Raw genomic sequence first — 26,193 nt, 5'->3', positions numbered from 1 at the left:
ACATGTATGCGCAGAGTCCCTGATGCTCCTGAGGCTCTGCGACAGCCCGTGGGCAAAGGTTGAGACAAGCTCTGCCCAGGCGCCGCGTTACTTTAAAATTAAAGTCCTTATTGACCCTCTAAGCCTCTCTAGCAGGTTTGACCACTGACTAGGACGAGTCACCCGAATAGAACCCCTCTGTCTCCCTGCAGTGGTGGGCACTGGGACCACCGCTCTGGAGTAGACGCTGATAATCGTGCTTTATCAACAAGTTTTATGGCCTCTAATGGACCAGTGGGACGGGCGAAGAGTGTCTAACTGGTCTCTGCTTTCTCTCCCTCTCCAGGAGATCCCGATGGCCTCCCTCGCTCATCGAAGCTCTGAGAAGTAAGTCATGATCCCTGCCCGCTTTCCCTTCCATGCATGAAGTGTAGAGTGCGTCCTACACGGGCTAGTAGGAATGATGGAGCTCGTCTACTGCTGCAGCACTTAAACCCAGAGACCGCGCTCTGAAGCATCCCAGTCCTGCGACTTTTATGCTACTCGAGTACTAGCAACTGAACCCTACTCCAGTGATGCACCCCAGCCGCACCACAACTCCTGTTCTTCCAGGACTGGCACCCACATCCCCTGCTATTCCATGTCTAGGACCCACACACAGCTCTGCCTCTGAACTTTCTAACCTGCAACACCCCCTGCAACCACACCACCAGGCCCCACACACAGGTCTGACTCTGCACCTTCTAATCCGCTGCAACCCCTGCCACCACACCCCAAGGACCCACGCACAGCTCTGCCTCTGCACCTTCTAACACACAGCACCCCCTGCCACCACACCACCAGGACCCAACCACAGCTCTTCCACTGCACCTCCTAGCCAGCAGCACCCCCTGCAACTACACCTCAAGGGCCCACACACAGCTCTACCTCTGCACCTTCTAACCCACAGCACCCTCTGCCACCACACCACCAGGACCCACGCACAGCTCCCCCACTGTACCTCCTAGTCAGCAGCACCCCTTGCAACCACACCACTAGGACCTACGAACAGCTCTGCCTCTGCACCTCCTAACCTGCAGCACCCCCTGCCACCACACCACTATGACCCACACACAGCTCTGTCACTGCACCTCCTAACGTGCAGCACCCCCTGCTACCACACTACTAGGACCCACATACAGCTCTGCCGCTCCACCTCCTAAGCTGCAGCACCCCCTGCTACTCATGTACGTGCCAGGACCTACCCATGGCCATGTCCCAGTACCTCATCCTGACCCTCTACTTCCCCTGTGAGCCTCAGCCTCCCTGTTGTTCCACAACTAGGACCCACAGCATGCCCCGGTTGCTGGAATGGAACAACCTGTCTTTATTCTCTATGCCGTACACTAGAATTCTTTAGATCAGTAATTACTAATTACATAGATCCGTGTTTTCAACGCGCTGTGGTAATGAGAATGACTGTTTCCCATGAGTTATCCCCCAGCTATGACCTGTAAGTTGTTGGAAGATCTCTGCAGCAGACACAGTGGCCAACTGGGCTACCGCATCCGCTAAGCCATGTCAGACAGCAAACCAATTGCACGCTCTTGCTACCCTTAGAAATAAGTCTTCCCTGTAACCTCTCTGATCAGTGACACCAAGAATTACATTTGAGTATTTGCCCTAAGAATTATTTTATTTCCATCTTAGGCGTTCACCAAAAGAAACTGAGGACAACTTGAATGAGAAAATACTGCAGATCATCGAACAGCTCAACTCACAGAAGTATGTTCTTGGAGGGTTTTTGTGTTTTCTACTCCTAGTACAATCTTCTGCCCCAGGGCCTGCACGCAGTGCCCGCTCCAGTTCTCACAGTGGTCCAGTTCATTATCGCTCTTAAACTGTGTTCTACATGATCCAGGTATCCAGTCCAAGTGCTTCTCCTAGTGGGGGCCTAAATAGAGACCATTCCAGAAAGCCCTGTGGACTCCATAGGTTCAAGCAACTGCAGGATCCTTTTCTGGAGGCGCAAGAATTCAGATCATGTCCTCCTATAGGAGATGTAGCATATAGACTACAAAGTGTACTCGGATCCAGTTCCGGTTCTCCTCAACAGGGGTAACCGCTAGAGTTCATTTCAAGGGCACGAAGAATCCAGTTCTGGTTCTTTCCCTCAACCAGGGATGCACCCCAGGTCCATGTCAAGCAATCAATATTTGCAGGTCTAAGTCTCTGAGTTCTATTGCACATATGTACTGGGAATTCATGGCGAGTTGACTGATAAGCATTTATTTGATCGCATGAGACTGTATGATTAGGGTCAGTCATTATGAATGTAGTTGAGTGCATTCTAAAATAGTTCCCCCATTGATAATTTCAGCACAGGAGAAGGGAGCATGGGTGCTCCTGAAGCACTCCACCCACCCCACATCATTGTAATATTTAATGGTTTTATGGCAAGAGTATTTTTGAATGATAAAAATGTGGTGTTATAAAATGTATGACTAAGCCAATGATCTAAACATTTTTTTCTAATTCTCGCTCTCTTTCTCTTGTACTCTCTGACACAATATTTTCTTGCCTATCCCTCCTTTAACTTCTCATCTTACACAACTTTCCTCTCCTTGTTTTTGTATTGGTCTCTCCTCAATATCATATTGCCTCATCTGACTTTAATCACATCTTCTGTTACTTGCATTTATCCCTGTCTATATTATTCATACTCCTTTCTAATGCTTCATTTACCTCCTTTTGGTATTTCTTCTCCTCTTTATGACTTTCATTTCATTCTCTCTCCATTCCTCTCTCTTCCTCACTTTATGGCCTTCTACCCTCTATTATTCGTGCCATGTTTATTTTTCACTCCTCTACTTCCTTTCTCTCTTTCCCCTGCTTTACATGTCTTTCCTCCTCTGTCCAACTCCCCTTCCCTCATCTTATCCATGCCCACCACCATTTCTTCCTTCCTTTTTGCCTTTCTCTGCTTCCTCCTCATTTGTTTCTGAAAACTCTGACCTGCCAACACTCCACTCTTTCTTTCGTTCTCCTCTTGTCTCTATGTCTCTTTTTTCAGACAGTGGAAGAAATCAGAGGACTTTAACCGGATCACTTTGTACTTCAATGAGAAGTCCATAGAGAAAGAGGTGAGTACTTCCTCCAAGACGGTAAGGCCTTTTAGGGAAGTGAGTGCCCTCTCACAGAAGGCGAGGGAGGCAAATGTCCCCTTAGAGAAGCTGACACAACCTACAGGAGGTGAGGCCCCTTCAGAGAAGCGAGTCCTACTAGAGAAGAAAGCGAGTGCCCCTTCAGAGAAGGTGGGATCTACCAGAGAAGGATATGAACTGAATTCCAGGGAAGGTGTCGTACCCCAATCCTTGCCCAGGTAAGCCTTGGCAGGAGCCCCTTAGAGGCTTAAGTCATTACAGCCTACAAGAGGAAATCTCAGAGCTGATGAATGATTTTGCTAGGGAAGATACTTTTACGAAGAAATACCATTACATGTAAACCTGTAGGGTGAATTTTGAAAGGCATAAACACCCAATTTTACATTAGATGAAAATGTCCATAATTAATTTTTTTATGCTTATCAGCCCTTCTCAACCAAACTAACAGTAACCTAACTTTTAAACCTATTCCTGAATTTAATCTTAGCCTTACCTATACCCTATGACTATGTTGAATGTTTAATTCAATTATAACTCTTAACCCTGACTTCTACCCCGCCGCAATGAGAAACCCGTGTCCCTTTTAACACTTTTTATTTTTATGGCACATTTTTCCAATGGAAAACTTTCATTGTGCTGATATTAAAATTATATTTTTAAAAGCTATTTTTTTTCACAGTGGCATTTCTTCATAAAAATGTTTTCATAGTGCCATAATACTCTAAAGGAGAATTGACATACCATGTGCCAACAGGTAGGCACAGCCAACCAGCCAAAAGCTGATAATGAGAACAAGTTCTCACACCTGCTGTTCAACTGCAGTATTTTTCACGGGGATATCAAAAATGGCAGGACCAGCGCTTCTTATGGTGGCTGTCAGCCCATGCGCTGCAAATTACAAGCCAACTAGAATGCTGCTACCAGGCTGATCTGCAAAACAAGGTCATTCAACTACACCCCTCTATCAGGAATATTGCAAAGACGGATGGCACTCCAGGTAAAATGCATCTTTTCTGGTGGAGCGCTCCCCATCCACTAATTAAAAGGCAGGTTCAGTTTTTGTATTTAGATGATACCTAATTGTGGTACCCTCAGGCTACTGCCTTCCCGTTCCTTATGGAAGCAGTAGCTCTCCCGCCCCTATTCAAAAATACTCACTCGTGCCTCCTCAATCAAAGAGACACTTTCACGCCCCTCTTCACTTTCCATTATACCCTAAGTGAGCACAGTCCACGTCAAAACCACCCACGCATCCAGATGAACCCAGCAATCAACCAACACCCCTCTTTAAAGTCGATAAGTTCATCTACTGCACAAGCACAGGTAAAATCTTCAGGTACAAAGAGCAAAAGCTTTAACCTCTATTCTTCCCCAGATCAGCATTAATGTCTACCTAGCAACCTTGATTTAATAATAAAAACCAGGAGACCTGGTTTTTGAAAGCCCATTTCACCCTTCACGAAATTGTACTATTTTACCCCCTTTCGATAAAGCGCATATTGTCGAGACTCACCTAGTGCTAGGTACTGGCGCTGTACAACAAGCTTAGAGCCAGAAAGGTTCCCAATAGTCAACTTGGTGTAAGAGGAGTGTACGTGTTTATTCTAGTTATTGGAGGTAACACAGACTTACCTACAAGGAGCAATCGGGCAATTTTCAGAAAACGTACCACAGAAAGGGCTGCTGGAATGTGAGGTGCCAGACGTGGAGTATGTTGTGTGGTATCCGGTGGAGGCCAGATTACAGGACCCAGGTTGTGATAGGAATGGGCATTGCTACTGATACCTGAGTGCTCACACCGATCTTGTTCCCCCTTCCTCTCTTCTTCTTTCCTTTCTTATTGAAAATATTCCTTTCTTGCTGCGTTCTTTTCCGAGTATGATTTTCTTTTGTTTCTTCTGCCTTTGACCTCTCCCTTCTAAATGTAATTTATTTTGCTTTCCCTACTGCCATTTTCCATTCCCGTCATCTCTTACTTCACTCAGTCCTCACATTGGGTTTTCTTTTCTCCTTTTTTCTTTAATCTTTCCTTTCCTCCTTCGTCATTACTGAATGCCCCCATTACTCAATGCTTTCTTGTCCTTCTTATCTGTTTAATTCCCTCTCATAGTCTTCTTCCTTCTATACCCCCTTCACTCCATTTTGTAAATTATCATGCTCTTTTCTTGCCTTCTTCCCTTCCTTCCCTTCACTTTTCCTACCCTTTCTTCCTTCCTCCTATCATTGGTCCCTCACTTTCTCCTTCCTTGGATCTATTATTTCTTCTATGTTTTCTATGCTTTCTCTCCCCTTGTCACTCCTTCCTATCGAGACATCTCATCTCATTTTCACCCATTTCCTTTCCTTCTTCTCTTACTAACCCCACCTTTGTCTTTTGCATTCTCTCTACCTTTCCACCTTCCTTATCTGCTTCCTTGCCTACCTCTCGCCCTTTCCTCCATGTCCTCTAGTTCATTTTTGCTTCAGGCTCGTCTCTTGCATGGTCAGTCTGTTTCGAATCTCCTCTTCTCTTGTACCATCAGTCCTACCTCTTTTGTCTGTGACCCTGAGGCTCCAACCATGGACATCCCTTCAATTAGTCATGACAAGCAAGTCAACTTGCACTTGGTACCACTTGCAATGCACTTAGTACACGCGGCCTAGGGGTTGTAATGGCAGGGTGGGTGCAGAAAACATACGGGGCTAACTGCCCCTGCTCCTCAGCAGCAGATAGTAGGTTACTAAGGTCTAAGGATGCCACTCTGTGATGTCATTGAAGTACATGGAGTCATTTCCACGCCCCATACATTCTGGTGAATTGACATCCATGGCTGAGCCCAGCCTTTGTAACCAGTGCAGCCTGGAGACTCCTTGTTGGGGTGGGATACGGGGAGTGGGATGGTCTGGAGTGTGGGTGTCAGAGTGACGTAGAGCAGAGGAGACCCTGAAGCCTGTCCTTCTCTTTCGTCCACAGTACCGCCTCTCGGACCTGCCGTCCTTCAAGTACTACACCGCCTGCTCCTTCCTCGTCTTCTTCTGTAACTTCGTCATCCAGTTGCTGGTGTCAGAAAAGTAAGATATTTTCATTCCTCATAGATTGGGTCTGGGTTGCAGGACAAAGGCGTGCAGAGCTTGTGCTGTTTTTTGGGGGGATTTTGTGGGGTTGTTTTTTTTTGCATTTTTACTGAGATTTTCATAATTCCACAATTTAGCACACAATTTTTACACAGAAATGTTATGGTGCACAAGTTAAGATAACTTCGGTATTTTAGGAGTGGCGACTAAATATGCTCACTGAAATACTGGGAAATATTGTTGCTTCATGAAACATTCCAATAATGGCAGTTTTGGCATTTAAATAGTAACCTGATTAGAAATGTCATAGGAGGACTTTGGTTAAGGCTGGGACTCTCCGTTTGAGGTGTTACCCACGTCACCTGTTCCAAACTGTGGCAGAAAGGCTGGACAGGACATGGAAAACACATGAAAAATCCCTGGTAGGCGGAGAACTAGAAGTCTGTTTTTATTGGTAGAAGGACAGAACTATATCATGGCACAGAAAGACCCTTTTCATCCCCTGTACACTGCAACCAACCAAACACACTAAAATGATGGCATCATCTCTGAGGTCTGTCTGCACAGTGTCTGTATTTGGCCCCAGATTCAGTGCTAGTCATGAAGTCGAGAGAAAGTTCATGGATCGCATTATCCCGCCTCTCCACGTAGGCCGCATCTTTGTAAAGAAGATCCATGCTTTTCTGCTGAAGTGTGATGGTGTTTTCACCTATGTCTTTTCTTTGGATATGTGTTGAGAATTTTTAGTTGACTTATCCACAAGAAAACTGTTAGATATCCTAGAACCTCAATTAATATTGTCCGGATAGTGTGCTACTGTTGACTTTGCAGACTTGTTCAATGGACAATAGAAAAATGTAAACTTTCTGCAAACTACCTTCACTCTTGGGTTATAGTTACTTATAGAAGGAACTCCGTGGTTTTCAAGTCTACGAGACCACGGTAAACCAAATCTAATTTCAGATGTGTTGATCCCTGTGATGAAACAGTGGCCATCCTCTATGAGGAGAGAATGTTTGGCAATGTGTTGACCAGATAATGCTCCTTATAATAATTGTTTCAGCAATAATGAGATTGAATTTGATTACAGTAAAGGATTTGACATTAGATTCTAATATTACCTTATCTTCAGGAGCCCACTTTTCAATGTAAAAGTCTGATGAAAACAGAAGTCCTTGGGGGTAGCAGCAGAGCCAAACCTCTTTAAGACCCCATTCCCCTTGATCACATTCCGTTAATTTTCCCTCTGGTCAGGCGGGTCCGGTGAAGAGTGTCCGGGCATTGGGAGTATTCAACAATCTTCTACTCCTGAAAAGTTGAATTCATGACAATTCCTCACTAAAAACTGGAAAGCTGCTATAATACAATATCGAACGAGATTGGAGTTGTAGGGCTCCCCAGGAGGCGGTTTGCCACATGAGTTCTGCTTGAGTGAGACAACGGACGATTGATAGAGTTTGAGAATGAAAGACAACAGTCAATTGAAAATCTATCACAAGCCTTATCATGCCCTTTGAAGTTTGGTACCCGTAAAGGAGGGCAAGAAAACTTTTAGAAGTAGGAAGGTTGAGGGGGTGGTGAGAAATATAGTCTCCTCACCTGGTTGTGAGACAAATGTGGTGGATGATGGAAGAAGTCAACGCGGGTCAGCCTTATTCACAAAGCGGATTCTGGCTGGAGTGCAGAGGGACTTGCTGAAGTGTGGTTTTGAGCGGTGCGCATGGCAGAGCAGCTGGGATAGCACTCCAATATGGTGCCCAGGGAGGAGGTGCTAGAGGAGGGAAGGAGGACACCTGCTGAGGATGGCCTGCTTTGCCATGGGAAGGCAGGAGCAGGGGAGCAGGTAAAGTTGGGGGCCAGCCGTGGTGAAGCGCAGGACAGAGATACTTGTGATAAATGGTTCTGCATCAAACAGCAGCTGAAATCCAAAATGCAGAGTCCTGCTAGCTCTGACTGCCACCAGACACCCAAAAGGGGAACTCTCTGGGCTTGCTGGCTTTTCAGACACTCTGGCCAGGGTTAGCACAAGGTCAATCACATCAGAGATGATGAAAACAAGGAAGGAAAGAGGGAGAGGAAAACAGGAAAGGAAAATTATCCGAAGCATGGCTAGTCTGGGAAGTAAGACTAATATAGAAGTAAAGACCGTGAAAGGAGGAGAGGTGGACTTTAGAAAGGGGGGTGGAAGGTTAAAACCATAGACCTCATGCTACCCTCTGAGGTTGACACAGACTCGCCTACCCCTTGTAGGAATGCTTGGGAGGAGATGGGGAAAGGTTCTACTAGAAACTCTAATTAAGGTTATTATAGGCTACATTCTATAGATGAGCTTTAGTGCCCCACCCCACCCCTCGCTGAATGGAGATTTCAAACTAGCCAGCTTGACCGCAGATGTCGCAGAAATGGATAAAACAATATCTGGTGACACAAATGCGAGTGCTGTGGGAGGAGCAGCACAAGATCTTTAGCTGAGTACCCAGTGCATAGAGCAGGCTGAGAATGACACAGAAGGGAATATAGTGCCACAGGCACGCTCATTGAAAAAAGGGCGTACTACTGGGAATTAGTGATAACCCTTTTATGGCAAAGGGGGCACAATTCTATGTAGATAAGTTTAAATTTATACGACGAAGGAAGACAGTTTCAAATAAACCTCGCAAAATAGAACATTTAATGGAGCTATCCAATGTGCCAGGCATGAGACTGAAAATGAGATTCAGACTGGTGCCCCTGAAGCCCATGAGGTTTTTGGATCACTTAATTGTATGATTGAAGTCTTCTTTGAGCTACCCAATACATCTCAGATAATGGCCGCTGGTGGCCGCCCTAGTATTAGCTTCAGTCGGTATGTTACACCTACAACGCAACTTTTACGTAGCATTCCGTTACAACGCAGATTTTACAACGCGGGATCCATTACATCGGATGTCATTACAATGCATGGCATTACATCGCAGATGCTATTACAACGCATACTATTACATCGTAAGTATTGGTAAGTATTTAATTTTTTTTAATTTTATTTAATATTATTTAATTGATTTAATTATTATTAATAATAAAAAAAAAATTTATTTTTGTTTTTAAATATTATAAATTAAATATATTAATTTAAGTGATTTTTTAAATAAGTATGAGTATAGGAGTATATGTTTTGGGGTACTGAGGTATATGTTTTGGGGTGTTTGGGTATTTATAGGTTTCAGGGCAGGGTTTGGGTTTTGGGGTACAGGGGTGTTTTTAGGTTTTAGGGTAGGGTTTGGGTTTTGGGGTACAGGGGTGTTTTTAGGTTTTAGGGCAGGGTTTGGGTTTTGGGGTACAGGGGTGTTTTTAGGTTTTAGGGCAGGGTTTGGGTTTTTGGGGTACAGGGGTGTTTTTAGGTTTTAGGGCAGGGTTTGGGTTTTGGGGTACAGGGGTGTTTTTAGGTTTTAGGGTAGGGTTTGGGTTTTGGGGTACAGGGGTGTTTTTAGGTTTTAGGGTAGGGTTTGGGTTTTGGGGTACAGGGGTGTTTTTAGGTTTTAGGGTAGGGTTTGGGTTTTGGGGTACAGGGCTGTTTTTAGGTTTTAGGGCAGGGTTTGGGTTTTGGGGTACAGGCCTGTTTTTAGGTTTCAGGGCAGGGTTTGGGTTTTGGGGTACAGGGGTGTTTTTAGGTTTTAGGGCAGGGTTTGGGTTTTGGGGTACAGGGGTGTTTTTAGGTTTTAGGGCAGGGTTTGGGTTTAGGGATAATTAAATTATATTTACCATTTTAAAATATATTCAATAAATTAAATTAATTATTTTACATTAATTACATTTTTTAATTAAATTAATTAAATTAAATAAATTAATATTTTTAATTTAATGTAATTTCATTATAAAAAATATGTACATTAAACTAATTACTTTTTTTAATTAAATTAAATTAATTACAATTTTTAATAAAATTACATTTATTAAATAGTTATTATTTTATTAAATTAAATTAATGACAATTTTTAAATGTCTTTTAATTAAATTATTTAAAAAAATTAATTACAATAAACTAAATAACATTTTTAAAAAAAGGTATACTTACCTATACTTACGATGTAATGCCATGCGTTGTAATAGCATCTGCGATGTAATGCCATGCATTGTATTGACATCCGTTGTAATGGATCCCGCGTTGTAAAATCTGCGTTGTAACGGAATGCGTTGTAATACAACGCGTTGTACTGACACCAATCCGCTTCAGTCACAGAGGGAACATTAAAGCACCTTAGGCTCGTTGCATCATTGAAGTCTTCCTCTGCTCGCTCTGAAAAGCACAATCGGCCACAAACCTCTTGTGAATGCCAGGAAGTGGGTTTATTCCTTAGGGTCAAGGCCAGGGAAAATGTCCAAAGAGACCCAAAAGGCTAGAGATGTACTGCTGGGGAGCACAAAAGCAAAACCTGAATTGGGAGATACCGCCAGAGATAAATCTACAAACCTCAACTCAACAAATTAAAGCACCCCTACCTATTTACCCACGTTTAGTCTCGAAAATGTAGTGAGAAGGGAGATCGAATAAAAGGAAAATAAGAGCATAATGGTCAAAACAGTCAGAAGAAGCTGGAATGTTAAGAGAATGGCAACATCCCAACCAGGCAGCTCCAAATATTGGCCATTGGTACAGCAATCTAGACCCCTCCAGGAGAGCGCAGGAGAGAAAGAATCTGGCATTAGAAGGAAGCTGGAGGAAATTGCTCGAAGAGTTTAAGCAAATTAGACATTTTGTATGAGGTTGAAGCCAAAGTGGAGGGCTTGGTGAGAGTTTGCAAATCAGACCATGATTAGAGTGAAGATACCACTACCCAATTAATACAAGATACTCTGTCTGGGGGAATCTTCTCTGAGTTATATTTGGGAATCGGATGTGTAATACATGGGGTAATAACAGTCTCGGTACAATTGGCAAACGGAGCTCTTCACATGTTCAGCGCATTGCAGGAAGAATATGAACTTCGGTGAACAGTTAAAAAAATATTTATAAATCTGAGATTCCCCAAAAATAAAATTACCTGGGAGATTCTTAATATGAATATGATTACATTGTTTGAAATTCTGATAGGTAATCCTTTGGCCATCGCTATAAGGGACAGTGTATAAATAATTCCTGGAAAGACTAGATGATGTCCATGAATGTCTAACTAGTGTTTTGTTCTGTAAAATTGGGCCATGAAGTTTCTAAGTTTGTGAACATAATTACACGCAAGCGGTATTATACTCCTTTCAAATTTTGGATAATACCTAATTTATGTAAGATATCAACTTTAATTAGCTGGCTATAGTGTGATTCTAATGTTTACGTACGGTTGGTATATTATTACATGAAATGTTTGATACATATGATTCATAGTATCTTGCTTTTATTCTACTTTCTCAGTAGGAAAGACAATTTGATTGGCAAAGCTGCATTTTTCATTTTTATTCTGGGTTGAAAGTCTTTGATAATGGACTAAAGGAAGAAGAAAAACGAATGATAGTTAATGTTATTTTTAATGTAGTGGCAACAAAATAAGTGAGAACCTTAGGTAATTAAAACCCACTCCTCACACACCTCCTGGCGATAAAGCCCATTTGCCCACTTCTACCGTTTAGTCCATGGGTTTCCAACATCGGTTCAGCCCCATGCTAGATTTTCAGGATATCCACACAAATAAATGTAAAGATAATAAAGGGAAGTACTTTACCTAATCCGTGGTTATACAGAAAATCTGGATTGGAACCGGTCTACTGGGCCTTCATTGAACACCCGTAGTTGTTGCTATGGACGGGCCAATATTTTGAGATGGTAGGACCATGAGATGGCATGACAATCACAAGTGGCGAATGTGAATGTTTATAGGCTGGTGTCCTCAGTGTTATATGTGCGGGAGATACCCTTACTTCGAGGACACAAGCATGCATTAATGTCATGCATAGGACCATGACATCACAAAAACTGGTAAGGTGTGGCCTCACACACTCCCTTGCGAGTCATGCTTCATTACTGGTCACCTTGCGCATGCCAGAGAATCATCTAGTGCGGGCGGACCCTCTGAATCATCAGAGGGTACTTTAGCAGATAAGTGAGGAAAAGGATCCAGACAGTAAAGATAAATGTCTCAATGGCCCACCCTGTAAATGTTGTCGTGTAATGGTGGGATGGCAGTAAGATTGTTAAAAAGCAAAAACACATGCACAGGAGAGATTATTGCTCCTGCATCCAATAGCTCACCCTTTTCAGCCTTTTACTCAGTCCTCACCCGGTGCTTCTCACCTGTTGTTAAGTCTCCCTAAATTAGTTACCTGCCTACATTTACAAGTCACCATGATTTCGCAAAGTTTATGAGGTCCCTTGCCTTCGGTCAAGTGGACTACATGGAGGAGTTTACGCAGGAAGACTTGTAGTCAAACATTTGTCAAAGATCCAACCCTGCTTTTAAACCTACGTTGGCTTATAACTCCTCCCAACGGTATGACGTTAAGGCATAGCTGTGTCCTCAATAAAAGGCTATTTCCCACACAAAGGACACTGAGGACCTCCAGTCTTCAAATAGTCACGCTTGACACCTTTACCCCTTTTAAAACCATAAATATCTCGCTCATCAAGCATCACTCTGTAGCATTCTCTTATTTCAGTATGGAGCATTTAATGGAATGGCTGAGGAATGTTTCATTCATAGTTAATATATGTTCCATATGTATAATTGTTTGCCATATAGTTACCCTTAAAATGTCCTTCTGCCCCCCTTAAATTGTATTTCACTTTGCCTTTTAGTTGTTACTGTTGTACCATGCATCAAAATGCCTTTTATTTTTAGGTCTGACCTATGACACAGCTTTAGTTGTCTCGCCATACTACTGTTTATAAAAAATAGCCATACATAAAAAACGTTTGGAGGGTCTTTTCATCCGCAGGCCTCATCCAATGGTCTATGGAATTGTCATTCACATTTTGATTTCGCCCCACATCAGTGTATTTTTTGTTTAATATTTTTATTGAAAATGTTTCAATAAGAATGGCAGCCACATCTAGGAGGCGGCATGTTTTCTTTTTTTCTTTTTATATTTGTGGCACATGCTTACAGAAAGAATAAAATTGCACCAGGTTGCCAATGCCACGCCTATTGGCTTTGCCAATGCTTTTTTGCTTTTGCGTCTATGTTGTTACTCTTCTTCTTCCTTGCAGCGTGCTCTGACGCCCTCCGGGCATTGTCAGTGCTACATAAAACTACAAATTAAATAATTACAAATAACTAACATTTTAAACCCTGCGAGCACATTTGATTAAAGCTCCCTCCCAACTCTGTTTTCAATATTCTTTTAAGCCTTCGTATTTTCCTGAGCACAATTTGTGCAATGAAAGTATTAATGCCAGGGAAATAATATCAATCATCTGTAGGATTCCAGCTTGCAAAATTAGCATTTCTAAAGTATTTTTTAATGTGAATAGGCATTTGACGCACATCAGGGCTAATTATTCTGCTTCTGATAAGCAAAATATGCAAATATTCTGTCAAAGTCAAATGCATGAATACGAATACCTGCTTTCCCGCAGTCGAACTTTGATACCTTTTCTCGTCGTCGTACATTCATCCCCTACTGCATAATGACTTGTTTTTTCAAGATTTTGTAGCGCTTGCCATTACTGGTTAGGGTGTCGGGGCGCTGGGAAACCTACTGTTAGGTAAAGACTAAGGAAGAAGAGACCATGGCAGTATTTACAGATTAAAAATCATTGTTTTACTTTTGCGCCGTTTCCTAAATATAAACATAATTGGACCGTGGGAGTAGGGGCGGCAGACGAATGTTATTAAAGCAGTGTCTGCCCCAGTAAGTGCTGATACGATCTTTAATTTTGAAGTCTCTTGGAGGTTCCTTTCATCGTATTAACGCAGCTGTGTCCAAACTGGTCGTCCTCTTAGACAACCAGACCCACGGATTGACTTTTAGCATCTGCACGTGGTTGGTGAAACAGCAGTAATGTTTATCAAAATATATCCTCCTATCTGTGTGTGTTCTCACTCCTACCTTTATAGAAGCTAAGATGCTGACCGGGAGGAGGCGGGCCTGGGCGCCTGTCGACGTCATGAGAGATGTGTTGCATCACGTCCCATGTGAAGTCATCACATTCGCAGTCGTGCCAAGTACCACGCATCAGGCGTTAGACTGACGCATTTCAGTGTTGTGATACACATTACCGCACTGAAATGGAGTCACACATTTACAGCGCCTCCTCATCTGTCATGCTGGAACGCTGTTAGCATCACTGTCAGGAAGCTGGCTGCAGTGCGCGATCCACACTGCTTGTGGCAGGATTGAGGCGGCTGACTCAGCTCGCTCTGAATTGACTTAGGCAGGCAGGCTGAAGCTACAGTGTAACAAAATTAGTTAACTGACCCGCTGGCAACGCGCCCGGGCACTAAGATTCTCTGTAACTGTTCATGTCACATGACGAGTGGGCCATATGCACAATGGTGAATTGCAAATTCTGAGACAGCCAGGAGCCGATAGACCCTCTCACGAGTGATTGAAAAATTGGCGGGTATGCCTGGCCGCGCAGACACTACTTTAAGTTAGTCAGCGCCTCCACTGCTGCTAGCACTGCCGGGCGGGCGTTTTTGACTTCCACTGTCTATCTGTGCAATCAATATATGTGACACTATCGGCCCGCAGTGGCGACCCAACTGCTTGGGTGCTGCCAGCATGGAACCAGAGAGCTGGAGTTTTGAATAGGAACCAATAAACACCGTCTTTCCCCGTGAACATCCTCCTACCATTTAAACCATATCGGGCAAATCACTAAGTGACAAACACATACCTGGCAACTCACACAGTCCCACAGTATGACACACAATATCGGCTCCCATCACACAGTCACACGGTGAGCAGCCGATATCACACTATGGCAGGGAAAGCGAGCTGAAAACCACTGTAAATAGTGGTTTTCCAGCTCGTTTATAAGAGGCTTTGAACTGCCGATGTCCATTAAGGGGTGTGAAAACACCCCAGGACATCGGCACCAGCCTCAGTAAGGTTTTTTAGGTTGGGCCTGTGCAGCGAATGCCCTTCTCTGCGAGGCATGCTCTATTCGAGTATGGACTTGAAGCTCTGCCCACTCTCCGACCATATTTTTCATTGGCTTGTGTCATTGTCCTGTTTCATAAATGGGCTTGTTAGTCCCTCCTTAGTACCGCCTTGTCTTCAGTTATAACCTCCCATGAGGACTGGCCCTTGTACTTCTGTTGTTACACGGTATGTCTTATTTAGTCTGTAAGCACTATTTTCTTTAATGAGCTTCTTTGAAATGAAATAGGTCTCGCATTTACAAGAGTGTAAGCTATTGGCATTGTAAATGATAATCCATTTATTTATGTGTTAATTATCAAAACAGATAAATAAAAGGCTTTCTCATTTACAATACCAATAGCTTAAACTCTCGCAAATGCGAGACCTATTGCATTGCAAATGCTTGGTTTTTTTTTGGATGAGGAGTATTGGGGGCAGGGTGGGGTTAAAAAGTGCCTTCAAGGTACTTCTAGGCACGAGACCCTCCCCCATTCAAGGCCCGCCCTTCCTCACACTGTGAGATTGTTCTTCAAGTTGGCAGGTATGCAAACAGTATCCAACTGAATCAATGAACCGGCTACATTACCTCCAAATATCTATCAAGGTCTTCATGGAACAGTGACATCATGAAGTTGTACGCCACCGAAAAGTGTGCCTAATAAACAACAATCATCTTAATACCTCGGGCAATTTAAAACCCTAGAGCTGCATGCACATGTAACATTTTCACTAATAGATATAATGTTTTAAGGATATTTATGTAAACACCGTCACACTTCTTTCATGGTCTATAATACAGAATGTCTCCTCTATGCTCAGTGCTGTAGTTGGTGTTGGTGCCTCGTGTCAAGGGCTGTCCTTTCTCTCCGACAGGAATGCAGCGTTGGGGATCTCGTATGGCATCACCTTCTTCATGTTCCTCCTCATCCTCTTCACCTGTTTCGCCGGACAGCTTGCAGTGAGTCCTCGCCTCCATCCTTATGTCCAGGGATTTTAGTGGGAAGAAAAAAGTGTCTTGTCCCTAAAAGGGGCAGGGCCTGTGTAATTAAGAGCGTGCCTTAAATGTGTAAACTGTATTTTTGTGATTCCCCTGGTGAGCCACCGACCAGTATTTTGGGTCCTCTCTAAGCTTTCGTTTATTGCATCCAGACATATAACACAACAGCTGGCATACACCTAAAACCAGCCAGGACTATTGGCACTATCAATCAGTTAGATACTCAAATAAGTAACAACAAACATTTGTTGTAAATAATACTGAACATGTTTCAATTCTGAAATTGTGAAACTGGGAATTAAAAAGTTACCGATGCCTGGGTAAGTGCCTCAACCACTCTCTTTACGTTCACTCTATGTTGGACATGTACAACCTTTTCCTCTCCGCATCTTGAGCATCTACATTTCTTACACCTCATCTCTTTACTCTTCAGCACCCCCTTTTTAATCGCTAAAAAATGCACTTTCCTGCATTTCCGTCTCTTCTCCGCCCTGCAAACACACAGGCAAGACCTCACCTGTAAACCATGCATATTCTTTTACTTTTGCCTCGCCAATATATATATATATAAATATATATATATATATTCGAAACGATTCCCACCACTTCCAGACAAGCACCTGGTGAAGAAGGAAACTCAGGCCTCTGCAGCAAAATTTTTCAGGCAAGAAGTACTTTATTTGTTACCCCTTACGACGACGCGTTTCGGGCTGTGCAGCCCTTGATCACATTCAGATAAAACTGCGCAATTTTTTTCTTTATATACAATTAGCGAAAGTGCACACCTGAGTTGCATTACAGTGACAATCACGAGATTGAAAGGCATTGAAAAAAGACTATGTTCTCATACTGTGCCTAGTACTTCTTCTGCACCTGACATCAATACATGCTTTAGTCGCTATTCAAATATTTTATAAAATATAAATAAATGTTCGTGTATTGCACATACATTAATTTGATAAATTATAGCGTTTTTTGCAAAGTCAAATTATTTAAATACAAAACATTTCTAGCTGGATAAATCCATGTTTGTATCAATGTTACTATGTAACATCATAAATCTGCGCCAATCTTGTGTGTTATGAAGATAACCGGATAAATCCAAGCAACCAAGTACTCAATTAAAGTGCATAGTGCAAACAATTCCTATTAAAAGGACTAATCAGACAGTGCAAAAAAACTGTGATGTGCAAATGAGCATAAAGAAGTGCAGTGCAATAAATATTATAAAACCTTGATTAATATTATAAAATGCAATATACAAATTCATAGCAAGCATGTATATCAATTCATCAAAGATAAGATACTCCGTCCGGGTAAAACATTAAAATTAATAAAATTATACGAAAGTAGCTTTATTGCTAAAAATGAGCACATTGTAAAATAGTAATCAAGATGAGGCAAGGAAAGGGTGCTGACTTGTTCAATGGAACTGCCATTATATAGAGATATCATTAATCAAAGTGGCAGAGCAACTGTTTTAAACTCTTTAACGAAAGTTGGCAAAAATAAATGATAATGTGACCCTATAGATAAGTATGCATATCCTCTGTATTGTTCAAACCCTGAGGCCACTTGCTGTCAAACTCTAGTATAAATTTCGTTTCAAGTTGTCGGAGTTGACGCTCTCTATTGCCACCCCTCTTAGATTTAGGAATGGCACTGACAACATAATATGACAGACAGTTAATGTCCTTGTTATGACATTGAGCAAAGTGCCTGGCTACAGGATAGGCAGGGTCATTATGCAGTATTGCCCTTATGTGCTGCAATATTCTGATGTCCACTGGCTGCTTAGTACTACCAATAAAGTTTAGCCCGCAAGTGCACGTCAAAACGTAAACAGCACATTTGGTTTTACAGTTGTAACTGCCTCTTATTGGAACTGGGGATGTCTGAAAGGGTATTTGATAGCTAGTCTTGTTACATCCAAATTTACAAGCACAACAGGAAGTGCAACGTCTAAAGCCATTGCTAGTGTGTAGCCACAAAGTTGGTTTTCTGGTTTCTGGGGAGTTAATGTCAAGTTCTGTACCCAATGATTTGCCCTTCCTAAAAGTAATAGAAGGTGTGTTGGGCAATCTTTCTTGTAACATGACATCGGTCAAAACAATTGGCCAATGTTTTGTCATAATGGTTCTGATTGTCAGAAACCTGCTTTGCTGCTTCTTTCTCACATTGAAGCTGAGAGAACAAAGAATTTCTTGGACGTTCACTAGCTTTCTTAATGGCCTTTGCAATAACTTTATTGCTGTATCCACGATTTTTAAGACGTGCACACATATTCTCTTGACATGCTAAAAAATCTTCATGATCACTAAAACCAGCCAGGACTATTGGCACTATCAATCAGTTAGATACTCAAATACGTAACAACAAACATTTGTTGTAAATAATACTGAACATGTTTCAATTCTGAAATTGTGAAACTGGGAATTAAAAAATTACCGATGCCTGGGTAAGTGCCTTAACCACTCTCTTTATGTTCACTCTATGTTGGACATGTACAACCTTTTCCTCTCCGCATCTTGAGCATCTACATTTCTTACACCTCATCTCTTTACTCTTCAGGACCCCCTTTTTAATCGCAAAAAAACGCACTTTCCTGCATTTCCTTCTCTTCTCCGCCCTGCAAACACACAGGCAAGACCTCACCTGTAAACCATGCATATTCTTTTACTTTTGCCTCGTCAATATATATATATATATATATATATATATATATATATATATATATATATATATATATATATATATATATATATATATATATATATATATATATCCGTTCCAACTCCTACTAATCGGCAATGGACACCGACTCCACATACGTAGGTACAGACCACAAAACTGCGCTTTTTTTCAGATTAAAGGTGGTTTATTGATCTTCTGACCCCAGCATGACGCGTTTCGGCTGCAACACAGATATGTATATATATATATATAAATTTTGATTTTCAAAAACCTTTATTGAAGGCAATCACTGTTAAACACGGCATGGTGCCTACAACCCTGGTCGGTCTGGCAGCGTAGGGGACAACAAGGACAGCAGTATTACCAATGCATAAGTACACAGCAAGCCACCTACAACCACTTAGGGCCAGCTGCGTCAAGTTAAACATTGCACAAGAAACTGATCAAGTTGTGGGGAGGCCTACTGGTCATGTGAAGCGTAAGACAATATAGTGCAATCAGGAGCTTGCTAGTTCAATGAGCCCGGGCCCGAAAGGGATACTGCTAGCGTATGGGATCAAGGGGTGCGGTCGTTCCCCCGTGGGGTTGCCGGTCTCTAGACGACTCATGTAGTCCTTGTTGCCCCGTTGTGACCAATGACCTATGTGTCTGTGTGTGTGGATGAAAACAAGGCCAGGGTGGAGTTAGAAAAAGAAAGAGAACTGTAACAATAAAGGAACTGCAACTGTACAGGTCGTGGCGTGGCATGTGGTGTGAGACGTCTCGGGAGTTCCAAGCTGGGGGAGGAGGGGTCGGTTGATAATCATGGTACCCGGGAACCCCACCGGGGCAGAGCATAGATGCCTTTCAATCACTTGGGAAGAGTTGCAGGCTCCTCAGCTTTCGGAGGGCTAAAGCAAGTGAACGCTATTCACAATAAATTGGATATCAATGGCTGCCAAATGCGTTGGAATGTCTTTTCGCACCTGCAGTCATTAAAGGACTTGATGGCTCACCCTGTAAATAAGTCACAAATCGTACCACACTCCCCCTCGCTCCATCCACCAAACTGCTGCTTTGGGAAGCCCGGGCAAATTCCAGGTTGCGCGCAATAGGAGTGTTTGGGGACAGAAACGTGGTCAGTCCCTTTTTGACAGCTATTTTGGTTGACGCCGCGACATATGCACTTCAGGGTCAGGCATGCTTAGGTAGCCGAGCAAGGTCCCACAGTGGCCGGCTCGCCACCGCATGGGCTATGTGGAACCAATGCTTCTCACTCTCCCCCACAACCCACTCAGAGATGTACCTCAGATGCGCTGCCCAATAGTATTCCTGTAGGTTCGGGCATGCCAGACCTCCTCTATCCCGCGGACGCATCAGAAGTGAATGCGTTACCCGCGGTCGCCTCCCGTTCCAAATAAAAGCACGCAATTCTCCCTGGAGATGCTGCATATCCGCCTGTGGGATCGGGGCCGGCAGTGTCTGAAACAGATAAAGGACCCTCAGTAGAATGTTCATCTTAATAATGTTGATACATCCCAGCCATGAAATATAAAGGGGTTTCCATCTCTGATGGTTGGCCAGTACTGAGTGGCAAGTATCGCCCAGTTTATACGCGACCAGGAGGCGAGTGTGGGGGTAAGTTGAAGCCCCAAGTACGTGATGAACGTCTCCGTCCATTGAAAGCGGGTCAGCCCCTGCAGCATTCTGGCCTCAGGGGCCGGGATATTGATGCTTAGGGCGAATGATTTAGAGAGGCTGATCTTGAAGCCGGAGACAGCTTCAAAGGACTGCAGATTTTCGACCACGCATGGGAGCGACACTTGAGGCTGGGTCAGCGTGAGCAGGAGGTCATCTGCAAAGAGGTTAATCTTATGAATTTGGACTTCAAAGGTTAAGCCCTTGATCCCCCCTAGCTCCCTCACCCGTATGGCCAAGGGCTCTACTGCTAACGCAAAGAGGAGGGGCGAGAGTGCGCACCCCGCCTTGTGCTCTGATGTAATGATATTGGCCTTGTGGCACAAGCATTGAGTCAGAAACAGGCTGTGGGGCCCACATACGACTGCATGATTTCCGAGATGTACTCACGTCCCAGGCCTATTTCACTCAACACGGCGCAGAGATAGGACCAGTCGACCCGGTCGAATGCCTTCTCCATGTCAAGCGAGAGGAGGCATGTAGGGATATTCAACAAGGTGCGCTATGCGACGGACATTGTCCGCGCCCTGCCGGTGAAAAATAAACCCCACCTGGTTGTGGTCAATGAGGCTTGGCTGGTGTGGCTTGAGATGCGATGCCAATAATTTAGGTAAGATCTTGGCATCGGAGTTGAGAAAAGCTATTGGGCAATAGGAAGTACTGAATCCTTACCCATCTTAAGGATAAGGGAGATCTCCGCCATGACCATGGTGAGGCCCTTGTCTCCCGTGAAGGAATTATACACTTGCAGGAGGTGTTCCTGAAGCTGCAGGAGAAAGACGTGGTAAAAATGTACAGGCAGCCCATCCGGCCTTGGTGCTTTACCTAGGGGGAAATTCTTGACGGCAGCACCTAATTCCTCCATGGTAATCCGACTATCCAGGAGGGATGCGTGGTGTGCGGACAGGGGTTCCCATTCACAAGCAGCTAGGTAGGAGTGGTGTCTCGTGTGAGAAGGGTCTTCCCAGTAATACAGCCGCTGGTAATAAGCATGGAACGCCTTTGCTTTATCTTTTTCTGCTGTTGCCCACATGGCATCACCCGTCTGAATATTGGCAATGTGTGCTTTTGCCTGATGCTGCTGCAAATTACCAGCTAGAAGTCTACCCACTTTGTCCTCCATCATAGTATTTCTGCTGCAGAGACAGCAAGGCCCGCTCTGCCTTTCCCGTGCGATGCACATACAACTGGCCACGCAGCAGTGCTAGATGCCTTTTAGTACGGTGGGTGGGGGCTTCTTTGTCCGTACTCTGTAACAGTTTAATCTCTGCAGTGAATTTATATTCTACCAGTTTCGCTTCCCTCCCTCTAACAATAGCAATGGAGGTTATTATACCCCAGATTGTTGCTTTGAACCCATCCCACAGAGTGTGCAAAGAGCTCTCGGGGGAAGTACTCCTTTATACTCTTCTGTATCTCTTCTACGTCAACCGGGTCTCGCAACAGATTTGAAGGCATGTGCTCGACAATATTTTGACTACTGTGTACCTCCTCCATACACTTTTGCACAGAATCACAGCTGCAGCAGGATTACATGACTATTGCTCTGTGCCCTCTGCAAAGATGCTGAGTATTAGAAGAGCATGTATTCTGAAGGGTTATCTGATCCACTTACAGACACTGTGAGAAACTCGCACCGCTTTCAGCTTCGCTTTAGAACTTTCAATTGTGGCCCAATATAAACACCTGCAGGCATGCGCTACGTAAGAGCAATATGCTACACTAAAAAAATACAGAAACACAACATCTTGGAAATAACTAACACTCTTAGAGAACACAAGATTAAGTAAAGCATAAAATATAAACACGAGCTAAACCGCTGACATGGATTACTTTAACATGTTTTACATTAATTGTTCAGTAATTGGATCACTAATTTTGCCAGAAAAAATAAGAACATGAAAATATGACCCGAAAAGAACCCGCTTCAATGTCTGTTTTTAATTACTAGCATGTCTAGACCTGGAGGGATCCATGGCTCTTAAAGCCCTGCTTCACTGCTTATGCTGCATCTCTTTAGTCTCACTGACACCCGCACTGCACCTCTCCAGTTCCACTGGATCCACACTGCAATTCTCCAGCACCACTGGATCCACACTGCATCTCTCCAGCCATTCGAGATCCGCACTGCAATTCTCCAGCACCATTTGGATCCATGCTGCACTCTCCAGTTTGACAATTTGATTCTCCAGCGGAACGTTGAGCATAGAGCAGAATTTTCCTTCTTTATCACATTTTAATACTATAACCATTCATGTTCCTCACTCTAACGCCTTCTCTCGCCTCTCTCTAATCCCCTTGTAGTTTGCTTCCTCTTCCACTGGCCATCTGTCTGAGAGACCACCATTTTTCCTGCTACTTCACTTTTCTCACCTATATCCCTTCTCACTCTCTCTTCTGACTGCTTCATGTCTCTCTTTAATCTCTCTCCTTCTAAACCCCCTTCTCCCCCCACTCATACTGTATCTTATCTTTTTCCTCTGTGTATCTTTCTCCTTTGCTTCTATGTGTCCACCCACATTTGCCTGGCGGCTCTGTTTGCATTTTGCGTATTTCTCCCTCCTTCTAAGATGTTCACTGTCCATCGCTTTCATTCAACATACACAGATTTCTTGCATCTCTTTTTTCTGATCCTTCTCTCACCTCTCAGTCTTTTTCCTCGCAGAGGTGCATCCGGAAGGGCCCGAAGTTTCTGCACTGGATCCCCTCCATCTCCTCAGCTCTGTCCACCCGCCCCTGGCTGCGCGTCCCATTGGGAGAGCTCACCATCCTCACGGTGCTGACGATGGCGCTCTTCAACTTTGTGAGTATTGACCATGCCTCAGACCACACAGAGCTCAGGCTGTCCCCACATTTCTCTCCAGGCATTCAAAACTTGTTCCGAACTGAAGTCATTGCCATCATAATAGTGTTGTTTTTATAGATTTTATTATATTTTTACATGCCCACTAGTGCACTGCACTCAAAAGTATTTGCACTATGTTATTTGATGGAAATGTGTTAACTGCGACAAAAGCCCAGGCGGCATCCCGGTGCAACTGGAAGGGAAAGCCGCTCCAGCAGACCTCACAACCTGGAGTAAGACTAAAGAAATTTAAAAAAATCCAGTTTTTTGCAGAAAGAGAGATGATCAAGTAAGGATTTGAGTGAAAGCAGGAGACAATTCCAAAGCTTAGCAGCCAAATAAGAGAAAGAGATGCCACCCAGGTAGGATCTCGTAAAAGAGGGGTGACTGCAATACGTTTAGCTGAAGAGGAGCAAAAGCTGTGGGTAGTCAGGTAGGGTTGGACTTTTTTCCTGCAATAGAGGAAACCTGTTCTGTAGAAAGCTCTGTGAACCAGGCAAAGTGCAATTATTTAGTGTGGCATAAAATAGGAGGCAGTGAAGATTGTTAAGATGAGAAAAGGTTGAACTAAATGTGGAGAAGTTGAGAACAAGTCAAGCTGCAGCAGTTCTGAATGATCTGGAGATGCTGTGCAAGGCAGTTTGGAAGACCAAGATAAAGAGCATTGGTGGATCAAGGCATGAGCTTACCATGCAGTGGGGAGTGGCTTTACGGGAAGGTACAGGAAGAGTGACAATCTTCCTTAGCAGCCGGAGAAGGATGAAGGATGACATTGCAACTAGGTTAATCTGGAGGTCAAAAAGCTAGATGTTAGTCAAAAATGATAATCAGATGTTTGAGTGAATGAACTGATGCCCAGGGATCTTCAAGCTCAGAAGACCACCACGAGGGGGACCTATGACATAAAACTTCTGTTTTATAACCATTTAACTTGAGGCAGTAGTTCTTTATCCAGCGGGCAATGATACACGCACAAGAACAAAAGTTTGCTACAGTCAGATCTGGGTGCTTGGTGATTGAGACACCTGATAATGGAGGTCTGGGTGTCGTCTGCTTAAAACATGGCATCCAGACTGAAAGACCAGATGAGGCAACAGGCAACATGGTAGGGAGGAAAGCAGCCGCGGTTGGTAGTGGGAGTACCTGCCCGGCGGTGACGTGGGGAGGGGGAGGGGCAGTTGGGGGGTAGTAAACTATGGATTAAGGAGGTTTACAAGTAAGTAAACATATTAATAAATTTAACGAATTCCGTTGCGTGCACTGCATCCCCAAATGCGATGCAGTGCACACAACGAAATTCGTTTTATTTATTTATATGTTTAGTTACCTGTAAACCTCCGTAATCCATAGTTTACTACCCCCACCCTGTCCCTCCCCCTCCCCATGTCACCGCCCGGCAGGTACTCCCACTACTGACCGCGGCTGGAGGCAAGTGCTGACTGGGGGTGAGGGAGGAGCCATGTAGATCAGATGGGAGACAGAAGACCTGGAAGGGAGGGAGGCACACAAATTAGATTCTTGTGGCGTTGTACTTTGAAAGCCTTCTGAGGGCCTATCTAGAAAAGCATGTCAATATGGGGTGGGAGATGGAATTGAAAGCCGCCGAACCGTCCAGCAAAATCCGGATGGCAGAGTTTCCCTGATCTAGCAGAGGTCTGAGGTGGTCTGTGACTGAAACTAAAGTAATGTCTGTACTGTGGTAAGGGAGGAAACCTGTCTGCGAAAAGTCCAGAAGGTGGCTACTGTCTAGGAAGGAGAGCTGTTTGTTTATTGCCCTCTCGAGGATGTTGGTTGGGAAAAGGTGAGATATGGGATGATAATTCTTAAGGATTTTCAGATCTGAAGAGGCTTCCTTAAGGAGAGGGCCTTTCCTTCTGTTTATAACCACTGTGGTATTAATAGGGGGATTGCAAACATTAGTGAGGACAGGGCTGATGACTTCTGGTACCAGTTGAGCAACCCTGGGGGGGGGGGGGGGCGGGGGGGGGGGTACAGCCTGATTTAGCTGCCCTAACGCTGGAGAGAAAAAGGTTCTGTGAAAGGCAGCTGCAAGCCATAAGAAAGGCTGTGTCATGGAGATTAGCTGAATGTGTGACGAGAAGTGTCAGATCTGGGCTGAGCTGGGATAAGAAGCTAACTTGATTCAATATTTTCTTGATAAAAAATATGCGAGATCATGATATAATTCTTGACAGGGACGAATTGCTTAGCTGCAGGCTGTGGCGGAAAGAAGCTCTTCAATAACCCTAAACAATTCATGGGCGGGCTTCTCTGGTCAGATTTATTAACATCATTTATATATATTTTTTGTCGAGAGGTCTGTTAGAAAGGCTCCATTGTCACTACGGGATTTTACAGTGGCGTTTACTGGTATCCAATGCCACCTTATTCTTGGAGCAGAGGGTGAGTGTCTGAGTTACGGTGGATTTTAGAGGGGCCCCTGCATCAATTGCTCCTGAGAGCCATCTGAGCTGGAGACCCATGCATTGAAGAGGTCGGTATTTATAGACGGAAATTTCAGGTGACCAGGTAGAAAGAAGTATATGAAGGGCAATGAGAGATTGGGCAGAGCTATTTTAGCAATGGCAACAAGGTGGAACTTTTGGGACCAGAGAGCTTTTGGGCATGAAGTGAGAAGAGTAAAAAGTATGGCTAGGCGATCAGTCCAAGTCAATGGAAAAGGAGGGAAAGGGGAGTTGTCTCTCAGGTTGGAGAAAATATGGTCAATGAGATATCCATATGTATGAGCT

The 26,193-nt window shown here is 43.8% G+C and overlaps 1 protein-coding gene across 2 annotated transcripts in view; it reads left to right on the top strand.

Moving 5' to 3' along the window:
* ADCY4 (adenylate cyclase 4) overlaps positions 1–26,193 on the top strand; it is a 261,919-nt gene that overhangs the window by 205,960 nt on the left and 29,766 nt on the right. The window contains exons 12-17 of one of the 2 annotated variants that reach the window (XM_086923621.1): positions 326–366; positions 1,669–1,743; positions 3,032–3,101; positions 6,076–6,173; positions 16,104–16,188; positions 23,264–23,401. In XM_086923621.1, the coding sequence (XP_086779747.1) occupies positions 326–366; positions 1,669–1,743; positions 3,032–3,101; positions 6,076–6,173; positions 16,104–16,188; positions 23,264–23,401 (507 nt within the window). Of the gene's footprint in view, positions 1–325; positions 367–1,668; positions 1,744–3,031; positions 3,102–6,075; positions 6,174–16,103; positions 16,189–23,248; positions 23,402–26,193 lie in introns of both variants that reach the window. The other variant, XM_086923620.1, reaches the window with a different exon arrangement.

Source organism: Lissotriton vulgaris, chromosome 5 (genome assembly GCF_964263255.1).
Source record: "Lissotriton vulgaris chromosome 5, aLisVul1.2, whole genome shotgun sequence".
NCBI classification, from domain to species: Eukaryota; Metazoa; Chordata; class Amphibia; order Caudata; family Salamandridae; genus Lissotriton; species Lissotriton vulgaris.
The sequence above is the reverse complement of the archived record's forward strand: the minus strand, read 5'-3'. Positions and strand labels throughout refer to the sequence as shown.